Source organism: Salvia hispanica, chromosome 5 (genome assembly GCF_029641045.1).
Source record: "Salvia hispanica isolate PSC_SH4W2 chromosome 5, Shi_PSC_v1, whole genome shotgun sequence".
Classification (NCBI taxonomy): Eukaryota; Viridiplantae; Streptophyta; class Magnoliopsida; order Lamiales; family Lamiaceae; genus Salvia; species Salvia hispanica.
The window spans coordinates 46,275,418-46,294,621 of record NC_142696.1 but is presented as its reverse complement, the minus strand read 5'-3'; the positions used below and the strand labels follow the sequence as shown (position 1 = coordinate 46,294,621).

General features: G+C 36.0%; 5 protein-coding genes across 5 annotated transcripts; 4 read left to right on the top strand and 1 right to left on the bottom strand.

The window, feature by feature from the left end:
- Positions 1-1,588: 1,588 nt before the first annotated feature.
- On the top strand, positions 1,589-3,826 carry LOC125186005 (alkaline ceramidase TOD1). Its single transcript, XM_089058640.1, has 4 exons — positions 1,589-1,855; positions 2,001-2,210; positions 2,279-2,842; positions 3,156-3,826. The coding sequence occupies exons 1-4, from the start codon at positions 1,603-1,605 to the stop codon at positions 3,506-3,508; spliced, it is 1,380 nt and encodes a 459-aa protein (XP_088914766.1). The 5' UTR covers positions 1,589-1,602; the 3' UTR covers positions 3,509-3,826.
- Positions 3,827-6,946: 3,120 nt separating this feature from the next.
- On the top strand, positions 6,947-7,381 carry LOC125188267 (uncharacterized). Its single transcript, XM_048085039.1, has one exon. It carries the CDS (start codon positions 6,947-6,949, stop codon positions 7,379-7,381), a length of 435 nt encoding a protein of 144 aa, XP_047940996.1.
- Positions 7,382-7,999: 618 nt separating this feature from the next.
- LOC125188001 (uncharacterized) lies at positions 8,000-8,654 on the top strand. Its single transcript, XM_048084714.2, has one exon. The coding sequence runs from the start codon at positions 8,059-8,061 to the stop codon at positions 8,500-8,502; it is 444 nt and encodes a 147-aa protein (XP_047940671.1). The 5' UTR covers positions 8,000-8,058; the 3' UTR covers positions 8,503-8,654.
- A 1,999-nt stretch (positions 8,655-10,653) lies between these two features.
- NMAT1 (Intron maturase, type II family protein) lies at positions 10,654-13,835 on the bottom strand. The gene is made up of 2 exons (XM_048084713.2): positions 11,727-13,835; positions 10,654-11,259 (listed from the first exon to the last, which is right to left on the bottom strand). The coding sequence occupies exon 1, from the start codon at positions 13,817-13,819 to the stop codon at positions 11,783-11,785; it is 2,037 nt and encodes a 678-aa protein (XP_047940670.1). The 5' UTR covers positions 13,820-13,835; the 3' UTR covers positions 10,654-11,259; positions 11,727-11,782.
- LOC125188268 (uncharacterized) lies at positions 10,823-11,426 on the top strand. The gene has a single exon (XM_048085040.2). The coding sequence runs from the start codon at positions 10,823-10,825 to the stop codon at positions 11,261-11,263; it is 441 nt and encodes a 146-aa protein (XP_047940997.1). The 3' UTR covers positions 11,264-11,426.
- Positions 13,836-19,204: the final 5,369 nt, after the last annotated feature.

Sequence of the window (19,204 nt, the reverse complement as noted above, 5' to 3'; positions counted from 1 at the left end):
ATTAGTTAAAGTGTTTAATTGGAGAAAGAGAAGGTGGGTGGAAGTATTAAAGTATAGAGATAAATAAAGATGAATATTTTAATAGGAGTGAGAAAAAGTGGTTGAGTGTATTAATTGGAGAGAGAAAGTTACCAAAAAAGGAAATGTGTCATCTTAGTTGGGACAGACTAAAAAGGAAAACGTATCATCTTAAGCGGGACGGAGGGAGTAGTAAAGTATGTGTGGAAAAATGTGTTGACTTTTACTAAAAAGGGAAATGACTCTATTACTATGGAACGTACTAAAATAGCAAAATGACTCTATTACTATGGAACTGAGGAGAGGGAGTACTACATAATAAGAAAAGATAATATAAAAAATATTATCTCATTCCTAAACTTTAATTATAAATACTAAACATAACAACTAAAAGAGCAAGGAATGACATAGATTTTGCACCATCCCAAACATAGATTTTGCACTAAAACTCACAAAAATGTATATAAACCACGGCGCATGGTTTTCTCGAGTGAGATTTCGTAAATATTCCTCCGTTTTTTATCAGTAGAAACATTTATTTTCAGCACGGAGTTTAAGAATAGTATGTTAAATGGATGATGAAAAAAGTAAAAGAGATGAAGAGAGACTAAAGTAAAAGAGAGAGTTACTTTTTAAAAAAAATAAATAAAAATGACTCAATTAACTTGGAACATTCCAAAATAGAAAAATGACTCTATAACATGGAACGGAGGGAGTACTCGGTATCAATCGTGATGCAAAACGTAAGAAGAAACTAACTGAACGGAGAAGAAATTCAGAAAAACCCTAGTTTCTGTGAAAACAAAATTATAATTATCAAATCTACTGCCTCCAAAAACAAAAAACAACGCTATTTATAAGCGTCTAGAAATCCTAAAAATTCAAAAGGAAAATAAGCAAAATAGGAAAACCTAATATTGTGGAACGAAAAATAATTACTCCTAATATTTTTTCCTCTACTATATTTTTCCATCTATAAATTCTACTCCCTCCATTCCATAATAATAGAGTCATTTTGTCATTTTGGTAAGTTCCATAGTAATAGAGTCATTTCCCTTTTTAGTAAAAGTCAACACATTTTTGCACGCCTACTTTACTCTCTCTTACTTTTTACTCTCTTCATCTCTCTACCTTTTTCATTTTCCACTTTATTCTCCCTTTACTTAACTCATATAAGACAATTTTTCTTAATCTTCGTGCCAAAAAAAATGTCTCCATTACTATAGAACGGAGGGAGTACTAACCAGGAAATAAATAAAATACAAAATATATTTTTCTTAGCCATTCTTGTCTTCTATAACTGCATCAAATCGGCATTTCATTTACGTACGTATATTATTATTATACACGTAGATTATATTGTCATTTCATTTAATTTGATTTAACCCTATCTTGATTCCAAATTTCCAATATATCTATCCGTGCATATCAACCCACCGTTTATCACGTACATGTTCTCGTGATGCGATGCCAATTGATACTAGTATATTTTTATTCACTATTTTTATGTAAAAAAGTAGGGGTGAGTTAAAAAATTGCATATGATGAGTATGAATCTCCCTAAAAGGCAGCACAAACGGTTGAATGGGGAAGATCGCAACCTTCTCAACGCCACTCCTCTTCCAATCAAAGCCCCTCTGCTTGTCTCTCCTCTTCCTCACCTCCTCCCTCCTCTTGGCCGCCCATTTCACCTTCTCCGCCACCAAATGCCTCTTCCGCTCCTCCCCCTTCGACCCTCTTCAGCGCCCCCTCTTCTCCTACCCTTCCTCCTACGGCCAGCACAAGCACTCCATCCCCACCACCCGCTCCTCCTGCTCCTCCCCCCTCCTCTTCTCCGGTAAAATTCATTCCCACCGTCAAGATTCAATTTTTATCACATTTTCACCATCAAGATTCTCTTTTTATTATAATTTCACCATCAAGATTCAATTTTTATCACAATTTCACACATTTCACGTAAAGGGTCTCTCTTGTTTTCCCAGATTACTGGCAGGTCTCCGATGAAATCAATTCTCTCCTCACTCCGCCGTCGCCGCCGCCACCGCCGCCGCTGAAATTTCTGCAGAGAAACGCCGCCACCTTCGGAGGGAATCTCACCTTTCACGAGAGGCTCCCTTATCTCAACAACTCCGACGATCATGGCCTCGAAATCCCATGTGGATTCTTCAAAAACTTCCCAATTTCCACCTCCGGTCAGTTTTTTTTTTTTTTTTTTTTTTTTTTTTAACGATCACGAATTCTTGATCTGACGGAGCTACAGATCGTGAATCCATGGAGAATTGCAAAGGGGTGGTGGTGGTCTCCGCCATATTCAACGACCACGACAAAATCCGGCAGCCCGTGGGCCTTGGATCCAAGACCTTAGACCTCGTTTGCTTCTTCATGTTCGTCGACGACGAAACCCTCGATCGTTTGCACTTGCACAACCTAATAACGCCGAAGAAATCAACCAAGAAGCTGAAAATCGGTGCGTGGACGGTGGTTAGGGTTTCGAGTGAGGAGTTGTACGAGAATCCGGCAATGAACGGCGTTATACCGAAGTATTTGCTCCACCGCCTCTTCCCGAATTCCAAATACAGCATTTGGATTGATGCCAAGTTGCAGCTGGTGGTGGATCCGCTTCTCTTGATTCACTCACTTGTGATCAAGGAGGGTTTTGACATGGCTGTCTCCAAACACCCCTTTTTCTTGCACACCATGGAGGAGGCCGCCGCGACGGCGCGGTGGAGGAAATGGTGGGATGTGAGTGGGATCAGAGCTCAGATGGAGAGCTACTGTGAGCATGGTTTGCTGCCATGGAATGCATACAAGCCTTATCCCTCAGGTGTAATCTTGTTTCACTTTTTTTAACTTTGAAATGTTGATTCATTGTTATGATGTTAATTGCTTCATTTCTCATGAGTTTGTCTTTGAAGGCCTAATCATGACTTTCCCAATCAAAGTTGAGTGGTTTCTAAGTGAAGGTTTCTTTCTTTTTGGCAATTTGTGCATGTTGCTTTTGTTATATATAAGGCTCTTCTTTTTGCATCCACAATTTAGGGAAAATGATACTATTATAATAAGTTACTTCTATTGATAAATAAATACCCATAGGAGCTAATTTATGAATAATTTATGATGTATTCCTTAAATTGCAGATGTGCCAGATAGTGCTTTGATATTGAGGAAACACAGTGTCCCCACAAATTTGTTTTCATGCCTAATATTCAATGAGTTGGAAGGATTCAACCCAAGGGATCAACTTCCCTTTGCATTTGTGAGGGACAACATGAGGCCAAAACTGAGGCTAAACATGTTTGAGGTGGAAGTGTTTGAACAGATTGCTATTGAATACAGACACAACACCAAAAACCAACATGGTGGTGGTGGTGGGGCCAATGTAATGGGTCCCAGAAACTGGGGTTACCACTCAGCTTTATTTGCCAATGGTACATATGGGAAATGTGAGGGGTATCTTTTAGATATGTGGGGTGAAGTGGTATCCCCATGACTGATCTAAGTTTTGTTCTGTTTCAACCAATTTTTTTGTCTCTTGTCAATCTTTACAGAATCATCAATGTAGAAACCAATCAACCAAGAATATCCTAACAGAAAAGCTGACAAAAGGTGGAATTAGTTGGCAGTGATGTTTGATTTAGTGAGCACAGGCCAATCATATGTTGATTGTTATAATATGTTGTTGGGGCTTTAGTTTTAATGAGTTCAGTTGTTTGATAGTTCTTTGTATTTTACACATGATTAATATTTGTGTAGTACAATACTCTAGACGAAATAATCAAAATATTAGCATTTAAATAAATTTGATGACCCTAAACTATTGTAGTATAAGTAAATGTATAGAGCTTCTAGATCAAGACCATGCCTGAATGTATGACTAGAAAATGTTGGTCTCTGTTGAAGTTCATTTTCATTAGCACTTATTAAAGTAAAGGGTTCTAGAAAGACATGTTAATAGTTGTATGTTCGATTTGTTAAATAAAATAATAATGAAATGTGTTTTAAATGTTGGTCACTGTTAAAGTTCATTTTCATTAGCACTTATGAAAGTAAAGGGTTCTAGAAAGACATGTTAATAGTTGTATGTTCGATTTGTTAAATAAAATAATAATGAAATGTGTTTTATGATTGAGCTGTGAGATTATTTTAGTTGGAAGATGGAGAACATGACTAATTATTAGTACATGACTATTCATCTAAGATTGAGTTGTGAAATTCATTCTCATGAACCAAACACAATACATATTTAATCCCGAGATTTAATCTTTCAAATCGAACAACTCCTTCGTAGTGTACAATCAATAAACGTTGTATAGTATACCATTAGTACTCTTTCCTCAATGATGGTTTATGGACACTTAGTGGCATTCTCATAATCCTCTATTTGTAGGTGTTTTGTAGCAATTAATATAGTTGCATATTGACTGAAAATAATTTATTCATTGAATTTTGTGAAGCAATGCAAGTATAGGTAGATTGAGTAAATAAGAGTCATAATTGTGTAGTTGCAGTGACAGTTGAGAAAATAATTAATTAATATTGACAATTAATAATGGGGAGGTGGCGTGCTTAAAGGGCTTCAAATTTGTTATGGCCCTAAATCGAAACATTAGTACTATTATTTTGTATTAGAGGTGATAATATTGGATTACAGCCTCATTTCGTTTGAGTTTTTGTTGTATTTTGAAGAAATAATAAAAATATCAATAATATACTTATGCAATTGTGTCTAGAGTTGTCAAGTTTCCCGGCTCGAGCTGGTCTAGCCCAATGCAGGCATAGATCAGAGAAACAGAATGGGTTTGGGCCGAGATGGTTAGTTATAGTACTAAATTTAATTGGGCAATTTTATGAATCTAGGATCAAACAAAAACTAGGCCCGTGATCAGCCCATCTAATGCCCACACGAATTTGTACTAGTACAGTGACTACATATCATAAGCTAAATTAGTACTATTATACTCCCCCGTCTCAATCTAAAAAGTCTTATTTTGTCATTTCTATCCGTCCCAGTTTAAGAGTTTTATTTAGAATTTACGATATTTGGACATAAAATTTAATCTTATTGTTGATGAAATTTACACTCAAATGTCATTACTTTCATGAAAATAAAACAGAACAAAATCCTAAACATACAAAAAGTCAAAAGGGTCTCACTTTCCACTATATCACTTTAATTGTTACATACTCCGACAATTTCTTAAAATCTGTGCCCTAACTAAATTGCACTCCTAAACTTGAACAGAGGGAGTATTCCTTTTTATTCAGATTTCAATTTGAGATATAGTAGCATCATACTACCTCTGTCCCCCAAATTTTGACACAGTTTACCATTTCGGTCCGTCCTTGAAAGTTTGACACATTTCAATTTTTACCATTTTTGGTAGTGGACCTCATATTTCACTAACCCATTCTCACTCACATTTTATTATAAAACTAATACTTTAAAAGTAGGACTCACATTCCATCAACTTTTTCAATACATTTCTTAAAATCCGTATCGGGTCAAACCGTGTCAAAACTTGGGAGACGGAGGCAGTAACTTATAAGGGAGCCATTAAATTTGAAATGTGTAACATAATATGATCACTTTATTTATTATTCACGTGTATGCATATATTTATTACTCTATGTATATGATTAATTTCTACTCCCTTCGTTCCACTTTAGGAATCCCAGTTAAGTTCAGCACGAGTATTAAGAAATGTAAAGGAAAGTTGGTGAAAAAAAATAGTAGAATGTGGGTCCTGCCTTTTTATATTAGTTTTATAATAAAATGTGAGTAGAAAAAGGTTAGTGGAATGTGGGGCCTAATACCATTTATGGAATATTCCAACCGGGACTCCTAAAGTGGGACACCCAAAAATGGTAAACCGAGACTCTTAAAGTGGGACGGGGGAAGTAATATTTTGGTATAGTTTCCGTATTCAACTATAATGCTTCTTTTAAGAAAAATAAACTATGTTTCTATAATTAATATATCTAGTTGGAAGTGGAACTCTATTTATTTCCACTTGTCAATAATGTATTGGTGGGGCATACAAATCACACTTCCACCTTCATATGCCTAGACCAATAAATATTTTCTCGCCAAACACACCATTTAAAAATATAACTGGTATAGACTCTAATATATATCATGCTCCTTATCTTAACTAGCCGTAACATGAATAGTATATCAAACGAGCCCTTAGTATCTTGATAACCGAACTTATAATTAATCAGTTTATGAGGCCTAATTAGTTATTACTCTCTCCGTCCCGGCTAAGATGACACATTCCTTAGCTGACACGAGATTTTAGGAGTAATTGATTAATGTGTTTAATTGGAGAGAGAAGAAATGGGTGGAAGTATTAAAATACAGTGAGAAAGAAAGATGAATATTTTGGGAAAAAGTGGTTGAGCGTATTAATTGGAGAGAGAAAGTTTCCAAAAAAAGAAATGTGTCATCTTAGTTGGAATAAACTAAAAAGGAAAACGTGTCATCTTAAGTGAGACGGAGGGATTCATAAGGAGCCACAATTTTTGGTATCTTGGCAACCAAACTTATAATAAATAGTTCATGAATCTGAGCCGAATTGATTTGTAACGGGCCGCAATTTTGTAATGACTTTGCAACCGAACTCATAACTAATGAGTTTGTGGGATCTAATCTGGGCCAACTAGCCTAATCGAGCGGCCCATATATGTACATAGTTTCCCTCACGCATACCCCATGTTATTATTAGTGGTCATAACCTACTAATCTACCTGTCCATCTCTTGTATACCATCTACAATCAAATAGCTTCGTTTTAAACTACTTCTGTCATGACAGCATAGTGGGAGCTACCTAAAGTTGAGAAAGACTTATAACAGAACCAATAAATTCATAGCTAAGTATATATACATAAGAGTTCAAGACCAGAAAACAAGCCAACCCACAACTGACAATGGCCACAGCAACGATGATTGAAACTCAGAGCAATGCAGCAGAGATCCACCGTGGACCGGTCTCCGGAGAGAAACTACACGAAATGCTGGACGAATTCTCCGTCCCGAGATGCCTGTTCTCTGGGGTGGAACGGATCGAGGAGTTCGGGTTCAACCGGGCCACGGGGTTCTACTGGGTGAAGCAGGAGAAGAAGACGGAATGGAAGGTGGATAAGGTCGGGATGTCCTACTACGACACGCAACTCACCGGTTTCATCACCCCCGGGCGCTTGTCGAAGATCACGGGTGTGAAGGCAAAGGAGATCATCCTCACACTCACGGTCACCGACATTGTTGTGGGGATCCCATCTCGTGACAAGGCCAAGTTTGTTAGTAGCACTGGGATTTACCGCGTCCACCCCATTGCGGCCTTTGAACCTCAAAATCAACGTTAAATAAAGGCAAAAAAAATAACTTGTTGTAATAAAGTCTTCGTGCAAATCCGGATATGGTCGCATTGCTTTCACGTAAGAGCAACCGGTGTTAGGGTTTGTTACAAGTCTCATTTACTATGTCATTGAGCTTTTGCATAAATGGAATAATCACACTAGCGTCTTTCCTTTGTCCATGAATTAAGTAAGCTATTTCAAATATATTAGCATTATTTGCAAACTTCTTTATCCCACACGTTTGCAACATCAAGTTTCAATTTTGTCATTTTGATTCATCACAACTTGTCTGTGACGTAGGTAGAATACTGGTTACCTATAACGTGAGGAATGTATGGCTATTAAGATCAAATTACGCTTAAATAAAACAAATTAAAATTATAGATAAGGTATAGAATAAAAATGTGTATAGATTTATTATAAAATTTGTAGTTTACCTGTCTCAGTTAAGTCAACTACCAACTAAAATCATTATCGACGCAATAAATTCCGTCCCAATTCCACGTGGCGCATTTCCTATACTACCCCCGCCGAGTTCGAAACAGACACTAGCAACCAAGGGCATTTCCGTAACTTCGCCCAAGCGCACCTCCCTATAAGAACCCCCCTCAGCTTGCTTTACTGATTCAAATTCAATCCGTTTCAACCTGATTTCAAAAAAAATCCCCAAATCCGCCGCGGAAATGTCGACGTCGCAGCAGATCGATTCCCACCGCGAGAACGCCGAGGTGTACAGCGGCGACGCGGCGGTGTGCAAGCAGAAGTCGAAGGAGCTGCTGGAGAAGATCAACATGCCGCAGGGGCTGCTGCCGCTGGACGACCTCGTCGAGGTCGGCCACAACGCGGAGACCGGATTCGTGTGGCTGAGGCAGAAGAAGAGCAAGACGCATTACTTCAAAGGAATCGGACGCAGCGTCTGGTACGACGCCGAGGTGACGGCGTTCGTCTCCGATCGGCGGATGAAGCGCCTCACCGGCGTCAAGAGCAAGGAGATCCTGATCTGGATCACGATCTGTGATATTTCGATCAAGGACCCTGAATCCGGTAAAATTACGTTCGGTACCCCTACCGGAATCTCCAGAGCTTTTCCGGCGTCGGCGTTTGAGGAGGAAGAGGAGAAGAAGTGATGGATTTGATTATGACTGTGCAGCTTGCTTTGAATAAATCTGGTTAATTTCTCTGTTTTTAACTACTTATGGTTTGCTTCATATTTAAGCAATTTCTAAATGCTGATATGAATGTATTAATGTGGAATATTTTACTACCAATATTCGTCTAATTTCTCAGTTTCGCTGCATTATTCAGCACAAATGCAATTTAGATAATATTGAATCCTAATTATAGGAGCTGATCAATTGATGATATCATTAGCACAAAACATGAGATTGTAAAGCAAAACCAATTTTTATTTTTATTTAAAAAAAAAAAAAAAAAAAAAAAAAAACTTGAAACTCCCAATACAAGTAGGGGTACAAGTAGGGGGTATTTGGTTTGCAAGATTGTATCCCGCATTAAATTAATAATTTGTTTGGTTCATGAGATTAAGTCTTTCAATTCAATCCTAGATGGATAATCATGGGATAATTAGTCTTAGCTACCCCCTATGACTAAAATAATCTCACAACTCAATCCTACATTATATCTTGGTATCACTGTAGAGTTTATAAGTTAGTGTGGTTACGTGGCGTTGGGTAATGCAATGCGCTTTAAAAGTTTCAACTACAAATCTGAGGAAGGTGGATCACACGAATTTAGTGTGTCCATATTTATGGGACCATAATCATAATGGCAAAACTACCACTAATCAATGTTTGTATACCATCTTCAAAATAATCCAGGTGATCTCTGGAACTTTTTATGTCTACTGTTCCCCAACTACAAGTCAAAAAAATACCATATATAAAGAGAGAGATGTTATGATAAGTAACTTACATAACATAATATGTGAACTCTATTTTTATTTAGTTTTTATGTATTTTAAGTTATATACTCGTATTTAGTTTGATTCTATTATTTTAGCTGTTATTTAAATGTGATAACTAACTTATGTAAGCATCGTATGTGAGCACTATTTTCATTTACTTATATTATTATTGTTATTTTGTGTTATACATTAAACTTGATTTTAATATCTTAAAAGTTTTTATTCAACTTAATAGCATATTCCCCTTCATCCTCAAAAAATAGACAAATTTGTAGATAACGCAAGTTTTAATGTGCAATTGATAAAGTAAGAGAGATGAGAAAAAAAGTAAGAAAAGAGAAGGGAAAAAGGTAGTGAAAGGACGGGAAGGATCACCTACTCCACTAATCCTGGTGGTGGAAGGAGTGTTGGTGAATTATGGGATTCACATTGTAAATGATTTGTAGAATTATTATTTTTTGAAAACATTCTATATTTATACTTGTTTTAATTTTTGGGGACGCTCCAAACTAACAAAACTAGTCTATTTTTTGAGGACGAATGGAGTATAATCAAACTAAATATATAACTCAAAACAATTGGTAAGCACTATTCACATAGTTCATGGTTTCATGCAGCATAACGTATCTCTTATATACATAATTCTTCAAAGTACCTTTTATCATAGTCATTAGTCATTGTAATTATTATTTTGTCATTAGCAACACTTACAAGCTCGAGCATTCAATTCTCATACTTAAACCACCATGTTAAAATAAAATCTAGCATGCTCTATTATTTGACATCTAGCATCTTAAACATGTAGAGGCTTTTAAGTCCCTTAGTAAATTGCCCTTTAATCTAAGTAAATTTCAATGCTTAAAATGGTTAGGGCGGCGGCATAAAGAAAATTTTAGCCAATATTAGTATTCGTGTATCTATTCTATCACCTAAAAATGCCTTGAAATAGTAAAGGAAAATTTATTTAGCATACAACCATTGCCCTATTAACTAAATTAAGTGGTTCAGCCACCCTAAATTCTTAAAATAACTAAAACCCTTAAATGAAGGTAATGAAACTGCACAAAACTAATCAATGATACAGCCTGCCATCAATTGGAAGTTGTTGTGGAGTTAAGGCAATTTTTCCCTTAAAGCTTCAAGCTATGCTTTTCTCTCAAACTCTATTTCATCCTCTCTCCTTATTTTCTCACTTCTTGAACACACCTACAAAAACTCCTGATATGGAGTGTGTGTGTGTGTGTGTGTTTATATAGGCAAAAAAAATTGGGTAGGCGGCTAATTTATTTGTTAAAGACTACATGCCGGAGTGAGGAGGCTGCCTTTATTTTTGACTAACAATGGAGTGAGACTGTTTGGTCAAGAAAGGTTGGTGAGTCAGCTGCCGAGTTTGACTATCACAAATAAGAATTGCTATAATCCACAAATCTTTCATACTGATTAATCATACCCCCATAATCATGTACTACTATATAAATGCTACTGAGAAAAAGGGGACTCCAAATTAGGAAGGTCTCAAAAACATGGAAACACCTTCAATTATAGAAACTCAGAGCAAAGGAGCTGAGATTTACCAGGGAGAGGCATGCAAGGAGAACCTTGGGAAGCTCTTGGAGGAATTCTCGGTGCCGAAAGGTGTGTTCCGTGTCGGTGAGGTCGAGGAGGTTGGTCTGAACCGATCCACGGGGTTCTTCTGGTTGAAGCAGAAGGAGAAAACGGAACACTACTTCCCGGGCCTAGGGAGTATGATATATGATTCGCAGATCACATCCTGCATCGATCAATCTCACTTGACGAATATCACAGGACTCCAAGCGAAGCAGTTCTTCATCACGGCTACAGTCAGCGATGTACACGTTGGGGTCACCTCCGACGACACAGTCAAATTTACCACTACACTTGGTTTGTCGCGTGACCAGCCGATCTCTGCCTTTGAACCCGAAGATGAGAACAAGAGCATCTGATAGAAGCAGAGTTTATCCATTTAGAAAGCCGACAATATAAATTATTTCTTGTTGCTAATTTCTCTATTCCATGTGCAATAAAAGAAACTAAAATTGTTTCTTTTTGACATACAACGGAGTGTACTCGGTTCAAAATAGTAAAAGTTCTCTACTTTTATATTTATTTTGGTTTCTCCTATTCATTGTATTACCAGAAGATATATGAATTGTCATGCGGTATAACCAAAACAACTGAATAAATATCCCAATTACAAGAGAATCAGTTAATAACTGAAACAAAGTTGAAATAGTGTTTCATAACAATTCACATGAATAATGAACAAAAGAAACGTCAAGCGGTAGAACCAACACCAGGCTTAAACAACATATAAACGATCAAGAACTATTTAAAATCTAAACAGGAAATTGAGACAAACTCGTTGGAGACTATCTCTGAAATTGCAGTAGAGAGAGCAAAAGTTACCTCTTTGTCAAAGACAGTCCAATCCAAACAGAAACTTATGTTGTTCAAGATACCCACTATGGCATATTTTCTGTCCCTTTATCATTTCTAAACCGGTCACTATAACACCCAAGGACTTTGTAGTCCCACACGATCTCAGATATCCTGTCTTGAGGCAAACATAAACCTTGTTGTTTAACTGATTTGTTGAGTTCACAGAAAAACTTTGCATCTTGTAATCTGATATACTCCTGGAACAACTTCTCATGATCAGGAACCCAATTCCTAGGGAAAGGAGTATAATCACAAGATGGGATCAACGACATGTGAGAAAATTGAACGCCTTCAATGGCGTCAACAAGTCCCATTCGCAAGAGGTCAGAGTACTCTGGGGCAGAGTTGTTAGTACTTTCCCTCAGTGGACGGCTAAGGTCTCGTGCAGCAATCTTATACACCTTAGCACGGGATTTCAATCGATACCTTGCAGCATATAACTTAGCCAGAGAGCTTCGGATGACATAGGCACAAAACCCAATAATTTTCTTCCTGTTATCCGCGTATCTGTACCAATCAGCCATGGTCTCCAGTAACTTATTCATTTGGGAATTGGTGTGTGCTTGGCCCGAATACAGCATAGGCGTGCAAGGCAGTGGCTCGGGGTCCTTATCACCCTTCAAAAAAGCAAGCCGCCTGAACTGGCGTATACATTGTTGGAGGCTAGCTGTAACCGAAAGCAAAGTCCCAACACCTTTCTCATTCACAATGTTCCCACCACTTCCAGTGTAACGAAGAGTTGGATATATAACTCTACGGCATATAATATGATCAAGAAATTGAATCCCCCTTGATATATGCTCAATTTCCACTTTTGAATTGTCCAGCCTGATCCCAAATGTCCTGTCACAAAACTCGATTATTTCCTTCCTTATTACTACAGCTTCCTCTCTAGGGCCCCTTATCCCAATTAGAAAATGACCTGCATACCTAATATAATCCATTTTCCGAGTCTTCTTCTTGCCACTCGAGGGTACAAACTCCGGCCAAGAAGGGTTATGACAGCCATCATTTATCGAATACTTCCATATCGAATCAGTCTCAGAGGGCTTAAAAAACTCGACTATCTTATTTTCCATCATATAATCAAGCTCATTCAAACAAACATTCATCAGCAGAGGGCTCAAAATTCCACAATAACCATAACTAGGCACCTCAGCAGCTTCCTCCGGAGAGAAATCGTAAAACGCCCTCAACCAATAAGGGTCGGGCTTAGGCTCGTCATCGTTCAATATCCTCTTCCTCGTCTGCCCCTTCTTTCTTTTCTTTCTACTCACATTCTTGCCCTCATCTTCCAATTGCTTGTGATTTTTCCCCACCTCTCTCATTCCAGATTTAATCAAGCTCAATACCTTCTTATCTTTCACAGATTCTCCAACACATCCCAATACAACACTAGGATTTACATTACTAAAAATCTCACTTAAATCGCCTCGAATAAACCACAAGTAGCCAGCAAAATTACTCCTGATTGTTCGAATAACAGTGTGAGGGTTCCTACCTGGACGGAAAGCGTGGGATTTCGCAGAAAATCGCGGCTCGAAAACAGGTTCCAGAATCATCAACAGCACCTCCTGAACCACCCGGTCCTGAAACGGGGGATCGCCGGAGCTCAATATGGATTCAATTCTCCGTCTCGAGAGTAATGCAATTGGCTTCTCCTTGGGGCTGCGGATGAGCTGCTCGAGCTTCGAATTCCATCGGAATTGGCTGTGAACGACGGCATCCCGGAGGGAGACGAGGCTGGAGAGCGTGTGGGAGGGAATTGCGTTTTTGGGAGGGTAGGAGCCAGTTGCGTGAGCGCAGGCGCGCTGATAGGCGAGGACCCAGAGATCGAGTTTTGTGAGGAAGCCGGTGAGGTTTTGGAATGGCTTTTTCGTTTGGGAGAATGATTTGACCCAGAGGTCTGATAGAACTTGGACTGGATCCTCTTTGAGTAGGGCGTATGGGTCCTGCTTCGGCGTTGGTGGCTGTGGGCGGCGGTTTAGGTGGTGGGAGAAATGGCGGCCGGTAGAGGGGAAAGCGTTTATGAGGTGTTTGATGTTTTGTCTCACTGACATTTTTTACTTTTCAAGTCAGCTGACTGAATTTCACGTTTTCAATTTATTCCCAATTTATATGTGAAAATTGTTCCTTAATCGAATTCTTTTAATAATTTTTAAAATTTATATGAATTTTTTTATTGAAATTCTTCTGAATTGGGATTCTTATTATTTCATTTCGAAAATAGTTGTTATAATAGTCACATTTAATTACTAAGAATTTCAAAATTATTAAAAAAACTAATAATATCAATAAAAATTTCGCGTGCACGATTGGTCTCGTCCTCTCGACTTCACTATATGAAAGTTCTAATCAAGGATGCCGAAATTGTTAAAGGATGCCGAAATTGCTACCGCATTCAACGAGAGATGTACCTACATTACGACGATGGCAAGTTTCGCCGGCAATCGCTATTCTAGGTCCGTGTTGTTTCCTTTCAAATCTCATATACTTGTTATTTTTCTCGGTTTCTTTTGTTAAAGATTTCAATTTTATTTTTCAGTTTTTGCTATCGTCTTGTTGAACGAACATTTTTAGGAATAAAAAAGTTGTTGATTTTATTTCTAAGTAGAAATAGTTCATTATAAACGACCTAGTTCATTTTTAAATTGTTAATTCATTTAAAAAAATATTACTGAATTTAAAATAATGTTCTAATGACCTTAATTGTCTTTTATAATGACTTGTTTTATTTGGTTTTTCCAACTACGTTGGAGGGGTGTTCTGCTTTAATTTAACCACGTACATGATAACACATAAACCAATTTTAAACACATAACTGAATAAAAAAAACGTTCATTAAATGGCACCATTGAATTCATTGTTATTTCGTTGTTAGTTCATTATAAATCATTCAAATCTTAAATGACCTAGTTCATTTTTAATTTATTATAGAAAATTCAGATCTTCAATAAATTAATTCGATTTCAGGTTGTTTATTCATTAATCCAAATTTGTCATAACGAACTAAAATCATGTTATATTGGCCTTATATATTCTCTTATAATGATCCATTTTATTTGGTTTTGGGTTCTATAAATAAAAGGTGGTCTGGTCTACCTTTAACGCGACCACACACTTTGTTAGCGGTGCGGATCACCTCCAACATTTAATAAAACATCACCTAATACACCAACAAGAAATTGACATGTGGATATTATTTATAAATTGATAAAAATACTTCCACTACAGATTCCTTCGCCAAACACCCTTTCTCTCTCTACCTCTCATCCCCACTCAAACTTGCATTTTAGCAATTTAAACCGGACAACATCAAAATCCAGCGTCTTCAATTTCGCCGGCAATGATCTCCCTTGCTGGAATCCAAAAAGCCGACGACCTCCGCCGCGGGAAGCCGATGATGGTGACGAATCTATTCAATTCTCTCTCTACCTCTCATCCCCACTCAAACTTGCATTCTAGCAATTTAAACTGGACAACTTCAAATTCCGGCGTCTTCAATTTCGCCGGCAATGATCTCCGTTGCTGGAATTCAAAGAGTCGACGACCTCCATTGCGGGAAGCCGATGATGGTGACGAATCTGAATTCAAGCAATAAAATTGAATACAAAGAACAAAGGCAGAGAGATTTACAAATTCTATTCAAGATCTCTGCGTAAAACCAAAACTGAAAGTACTGCCACATACACTCCTGAAGAAGATAATGCAAAAGCTTTGCAAAACAATGTTGAAAATTTTCCGTCTCTTTTCTTTTTACATATTTGTTCTCTTGTGCATTGTATAACCATGAATTTAATCATAAACCACCAATATAGTTTCAGATAGGAAGCAATGCTTGAAAATTAAGAGGGAAAAGAGAGATTTAATGGTGGTTGCCAATTTGTGAGGGAAGGGAGAGATTTAAAGTGCAGTAAGGGTGTTTGGCGTGAGTAAATCTGGAGTGGCAGTATTTTTATCAATTTATAAATAATATCCAGATGTCAATTTTTTGTTGGTGTATTAGGTGATGTTTTATTAAATGTTGGAGGTGATCCGCACCGCAAAACGATGATAATCTAACATAAAGTCGAGTAAATAAAGACATAAAAGATATATTGATTACAAAGGGACATAATCAAAACTGATCCAGCTACAATAAACCGGGGGGGGGGGGGGGGGATGAGGATTATTTGTCCATTAAGCAAAAAAAAATTGATAGAAGAAAGATACCTCAAGCATACCATGATCATAATAAGTTGAAATTGTCACCGTAGCGTCTACAATGACTTTTGAGATTTGGCGACCTGTTAAACAACAAAAGATTAGACCAATTTAAAATCATGAATGACTTTCAACAATTTTTTACCTCTCAGTGATGTACTACTCCTTTGTTCAAAAAGTTTTGCTTGATTTGATGAATGTAATGAGATGAATCAGGTTCATTTCGGCAAATCGTGAGCTTCATCTGATGTTCTGTGCTTATAATTTATTTAGTTTGATGATATAATCTTCTATTTTATTGAGGTTGGTTAGGTATTGGTGCGTGGTCAGTAAACTGGATTTGATCAGCTAGGAGATGTCACAAATAAGGTGCCATAAAATATAGCAAAATCTAAAACAAATATTTTACTATTAAAAAGACAATCCTATTGAACATATTATAACTAAACATTGTCAGCCATAACGGAAGCTACTAATCTTAGATTTCAAATTTAATTGACACAACTATTAAATCTAAGCAAAAGTATACCAAATGTGTTGATTAGTAATCCGATGAGGATGCAACACTAATGGGAATAACAAAACATCAAATTGCAAAATAAAACAGGTAAAGTAATGAGCATTGACAAGCCCAGTAGCATATTCTTCACTATAAAATCTATTTCTCCAATTAAGATCATACTATGTTTTTATAGTAAAGTGTCTTAATCTTATAAGTTATAATGATTTCTTTTATTCATTTTCATGTCAAATAATTTCATATTTATACTAACTTACAAATTATTATTATATATTCAAGATCACCCTTATATCATACTATTAAGAATTATAAAAAAAATCAACTATATCACATAATAGCCAAATCACATAGTATAACATCATATAGAAATCAAATATAATATATAGTCACCCAATCGCATCCTATAGCCCATAAAGCATTCATATCATATCATATCATATCATATCATATCATATCATATCATATCATATAAGCCCCATTAATATTGTTCGATAATAAACCTGCGCACACTAATAAATCATTCTGTATATAGCCCAAATGGTGGGTGCTACAATATAGTGGGAGTTATATAGCCCATATAGGTCACCATATATAGTCCATACAGTGGCGTTGTATAGCCCATATATTGGGGGTCGGATAGTCCATATAGGGCGAAAGCCACATCATATTATACGGTCCTCTTAGTACAAGTATCACATTTATATTTTAGACTCTTAGTACAAGTATCACATTTCTATTTTAAATAACGAGGTGAGACCCTTTATCCACTAAAAATATTTCAATCATTTTTTTTTATCTAACTCACTCTTTTACCAATCGTGTATTGCGTGTGTCCCTTCATATATTTATATTTAATGTTCAAGAATTTATTTTCATTATCTATTTCTCAATTTAATGTGGCCAATTTTTATTACGAGCGGGTTTCTAGTATCTTAACATATTTAATAAAATTTCTAGGTTATTCTATAAGCAAGTGAACAAATTTAAAAGGCAGATTTCATATTCTTTCTAGATTATTCTATAATATTTAAGTAATTAAAGCTACGGTTTAAAATTACGTGACATATATATATATAGAAAAATATCAATATAAAAGTGCATCTTAATACAAAATTCAGATCAATCCAATTAGGAGAATTTCTTATTGGAATAGCAACAAATGTAGAAAAAATAATATTTTAGATGGAAATTGGTCATATAGTGAATATTAAAGGATCAATGGGTGGAATAGTAAAAAAGTTATTCTTTTTTATTCATTAATATCTATCCACAGAGAAAAAATGTGTTTTATTTACAATTTTTTTCTTGAATACGTTTTCTTGGTTTAATTAGGAGCTACTTAAACTGCTAAAATGCTAGGAGATGTATAGGCAGCCACTGGAAGGGCTTGCACTTCCGGGTCTTGCACTTCCGGGTCTTGCACTTCCGGGTCTTGCACTGCCGGTGTGTGCGTATCCAAATGAGATATGATTCCAGATCAATTAAAAGTTGTTAAATATCTTACAAATCACGCTCAAGAATTACGAAACTTCTTGAATTTTAATTAATCAATTAAAAATTTTGCATGTGAATTACTTGAATTCCAATAATATGAAACCATTGAATAAAAAATAGAAATTCTTAAATTTTAATCAATTACAGAAAATAAAAAAGTTGCAGATCTGAATTACGATATATAAAAAATCAAACTTAATTTTAATTAATCAATTAAAGAAACTAAAATTTTTATGCGAAGTTCTTGAGTTCAAATATATGATTAATGAAACTCTTGAATAAAAATCGATTAGTAGTACCCCCTTTATTCCATAATAATAGAGTCATGTTGCCATTTTGGTACGTTCCATAGTAATAGAGTCATTTCTCTTTTTAGTAAAAGTCAACACATTTTTCCACACCTACTTTACTCTATCTTACTTTTTTTTCTCTCTTCATCTCTCCATCTTTTTAATTTTCCACTTTATTCTCTCTTTACTTAACTCACCTAACACAATTTTTATTAATCTCTGTGCTGAAAAGAAATGCTTTCATTACTATGGAACGGAGGGAGTATATAATTTCCAAATATATTATCGATAGTTAAAATTGAAGTTCAAATACTTACCATATTATCCAACAATAGGAAGGTTTCTGTTCACATTTTCTTGAACTAGTCCATTTGCAATTCAGCGAAATTTGTTGGATATTATGATGGAGGGAAACCAATTATAGTCGTAACGAGCTTATTTTGATTTTTAAGCGGGAAGTTGGATCCAATTGATCGGCAACTCCAACAGTAACATCGTCCATTTTAATATGATATCACCAATTTGTCTTCTTAAGTACTTCCTTCATTCCACTATAAGTAATCAATTTTTCATTTTGGGTTATCCCACTATAAGTAATTAATATTTATTGAGGCAAAAAAAATACATTTATCTCTCTTACTTTATTTCCATTCTGTTAAACTTTTATTTCTTATTTTATTCTTTCTTGATCTCTCCTACTTCTTCCTCTATCGTACTTTATTTTCTCCACTTAATTTAATAAATATCATTTTATTAACTACTGTCCACAAGAAACTCCTCACATATAGTGGGATGGGGATGGAGGAGTATGAAGTTTACTATTGAAATTTTAGTCAAGCTACTAAATTGTAATAAGAGGTGTTATTATTTTATTTTGAAAATTAATTATTTACAAAATAGATAGTCATATACACCCTCCTTCCACAAATAAATTTCTT

What these genes read in the sequence shown, in the direction of transcription:
- LOC125188001 (XM_048084714.2), top strand. Translation starts at nt 8,059, where the DNA reads ATGTCGACGTCGCAGCAGATCGATTCCCACCGCGAGAACGCCGAGGTG.
- NMAT1 (XM_048084713.2), bottom strand. Translation starts at nt 13,819, where the DNA reads ATGTCAGTGAGACAAAACATCAAACACCTCATAAACGCTTTCCCCTCT.
- LOC125188267 (XM_048085039.1), top strand. Translation starts at nt 6,947, where the DNA reads ATGGCCACAGCAACGATGATTGAAACTCAGAGCAATGCAGCAGAGATC.
- LOC125188268 (XM_048085040.2), top strand. Translation starts at nt 10,823, where the DNA reads ATGGAAACACCTTCAATTATAGAAACTCAGAGCAAAGGAGCTGAGATT.
- LOC125186005 (XM_089058640.1), top strand. Translation starts at nt 1,603, where the DNA reads ATGGGGAAGATCGCAACCTTCTCAACGCCACTCCTCTTCCAATCAAAG. An exon ending in CTTCCCAATTTCCACCTCCG is followed by an intron (nt 2,211 to 2,278) that starts GTCAGTTTTTTT and finishes ACGGAGCTACAG; the next exon opens with ATCGTGAATCCATGGAGAAT. An exon ending in ATACAAGCCTTATCCCTCAG is followed by an intron (nt 2,843 to 3,155) that starts GTGTAATCTTGT and finishes CTTAAATTGCAG; the next exon opens with ATGTGCCAGATAGTGCTTTG.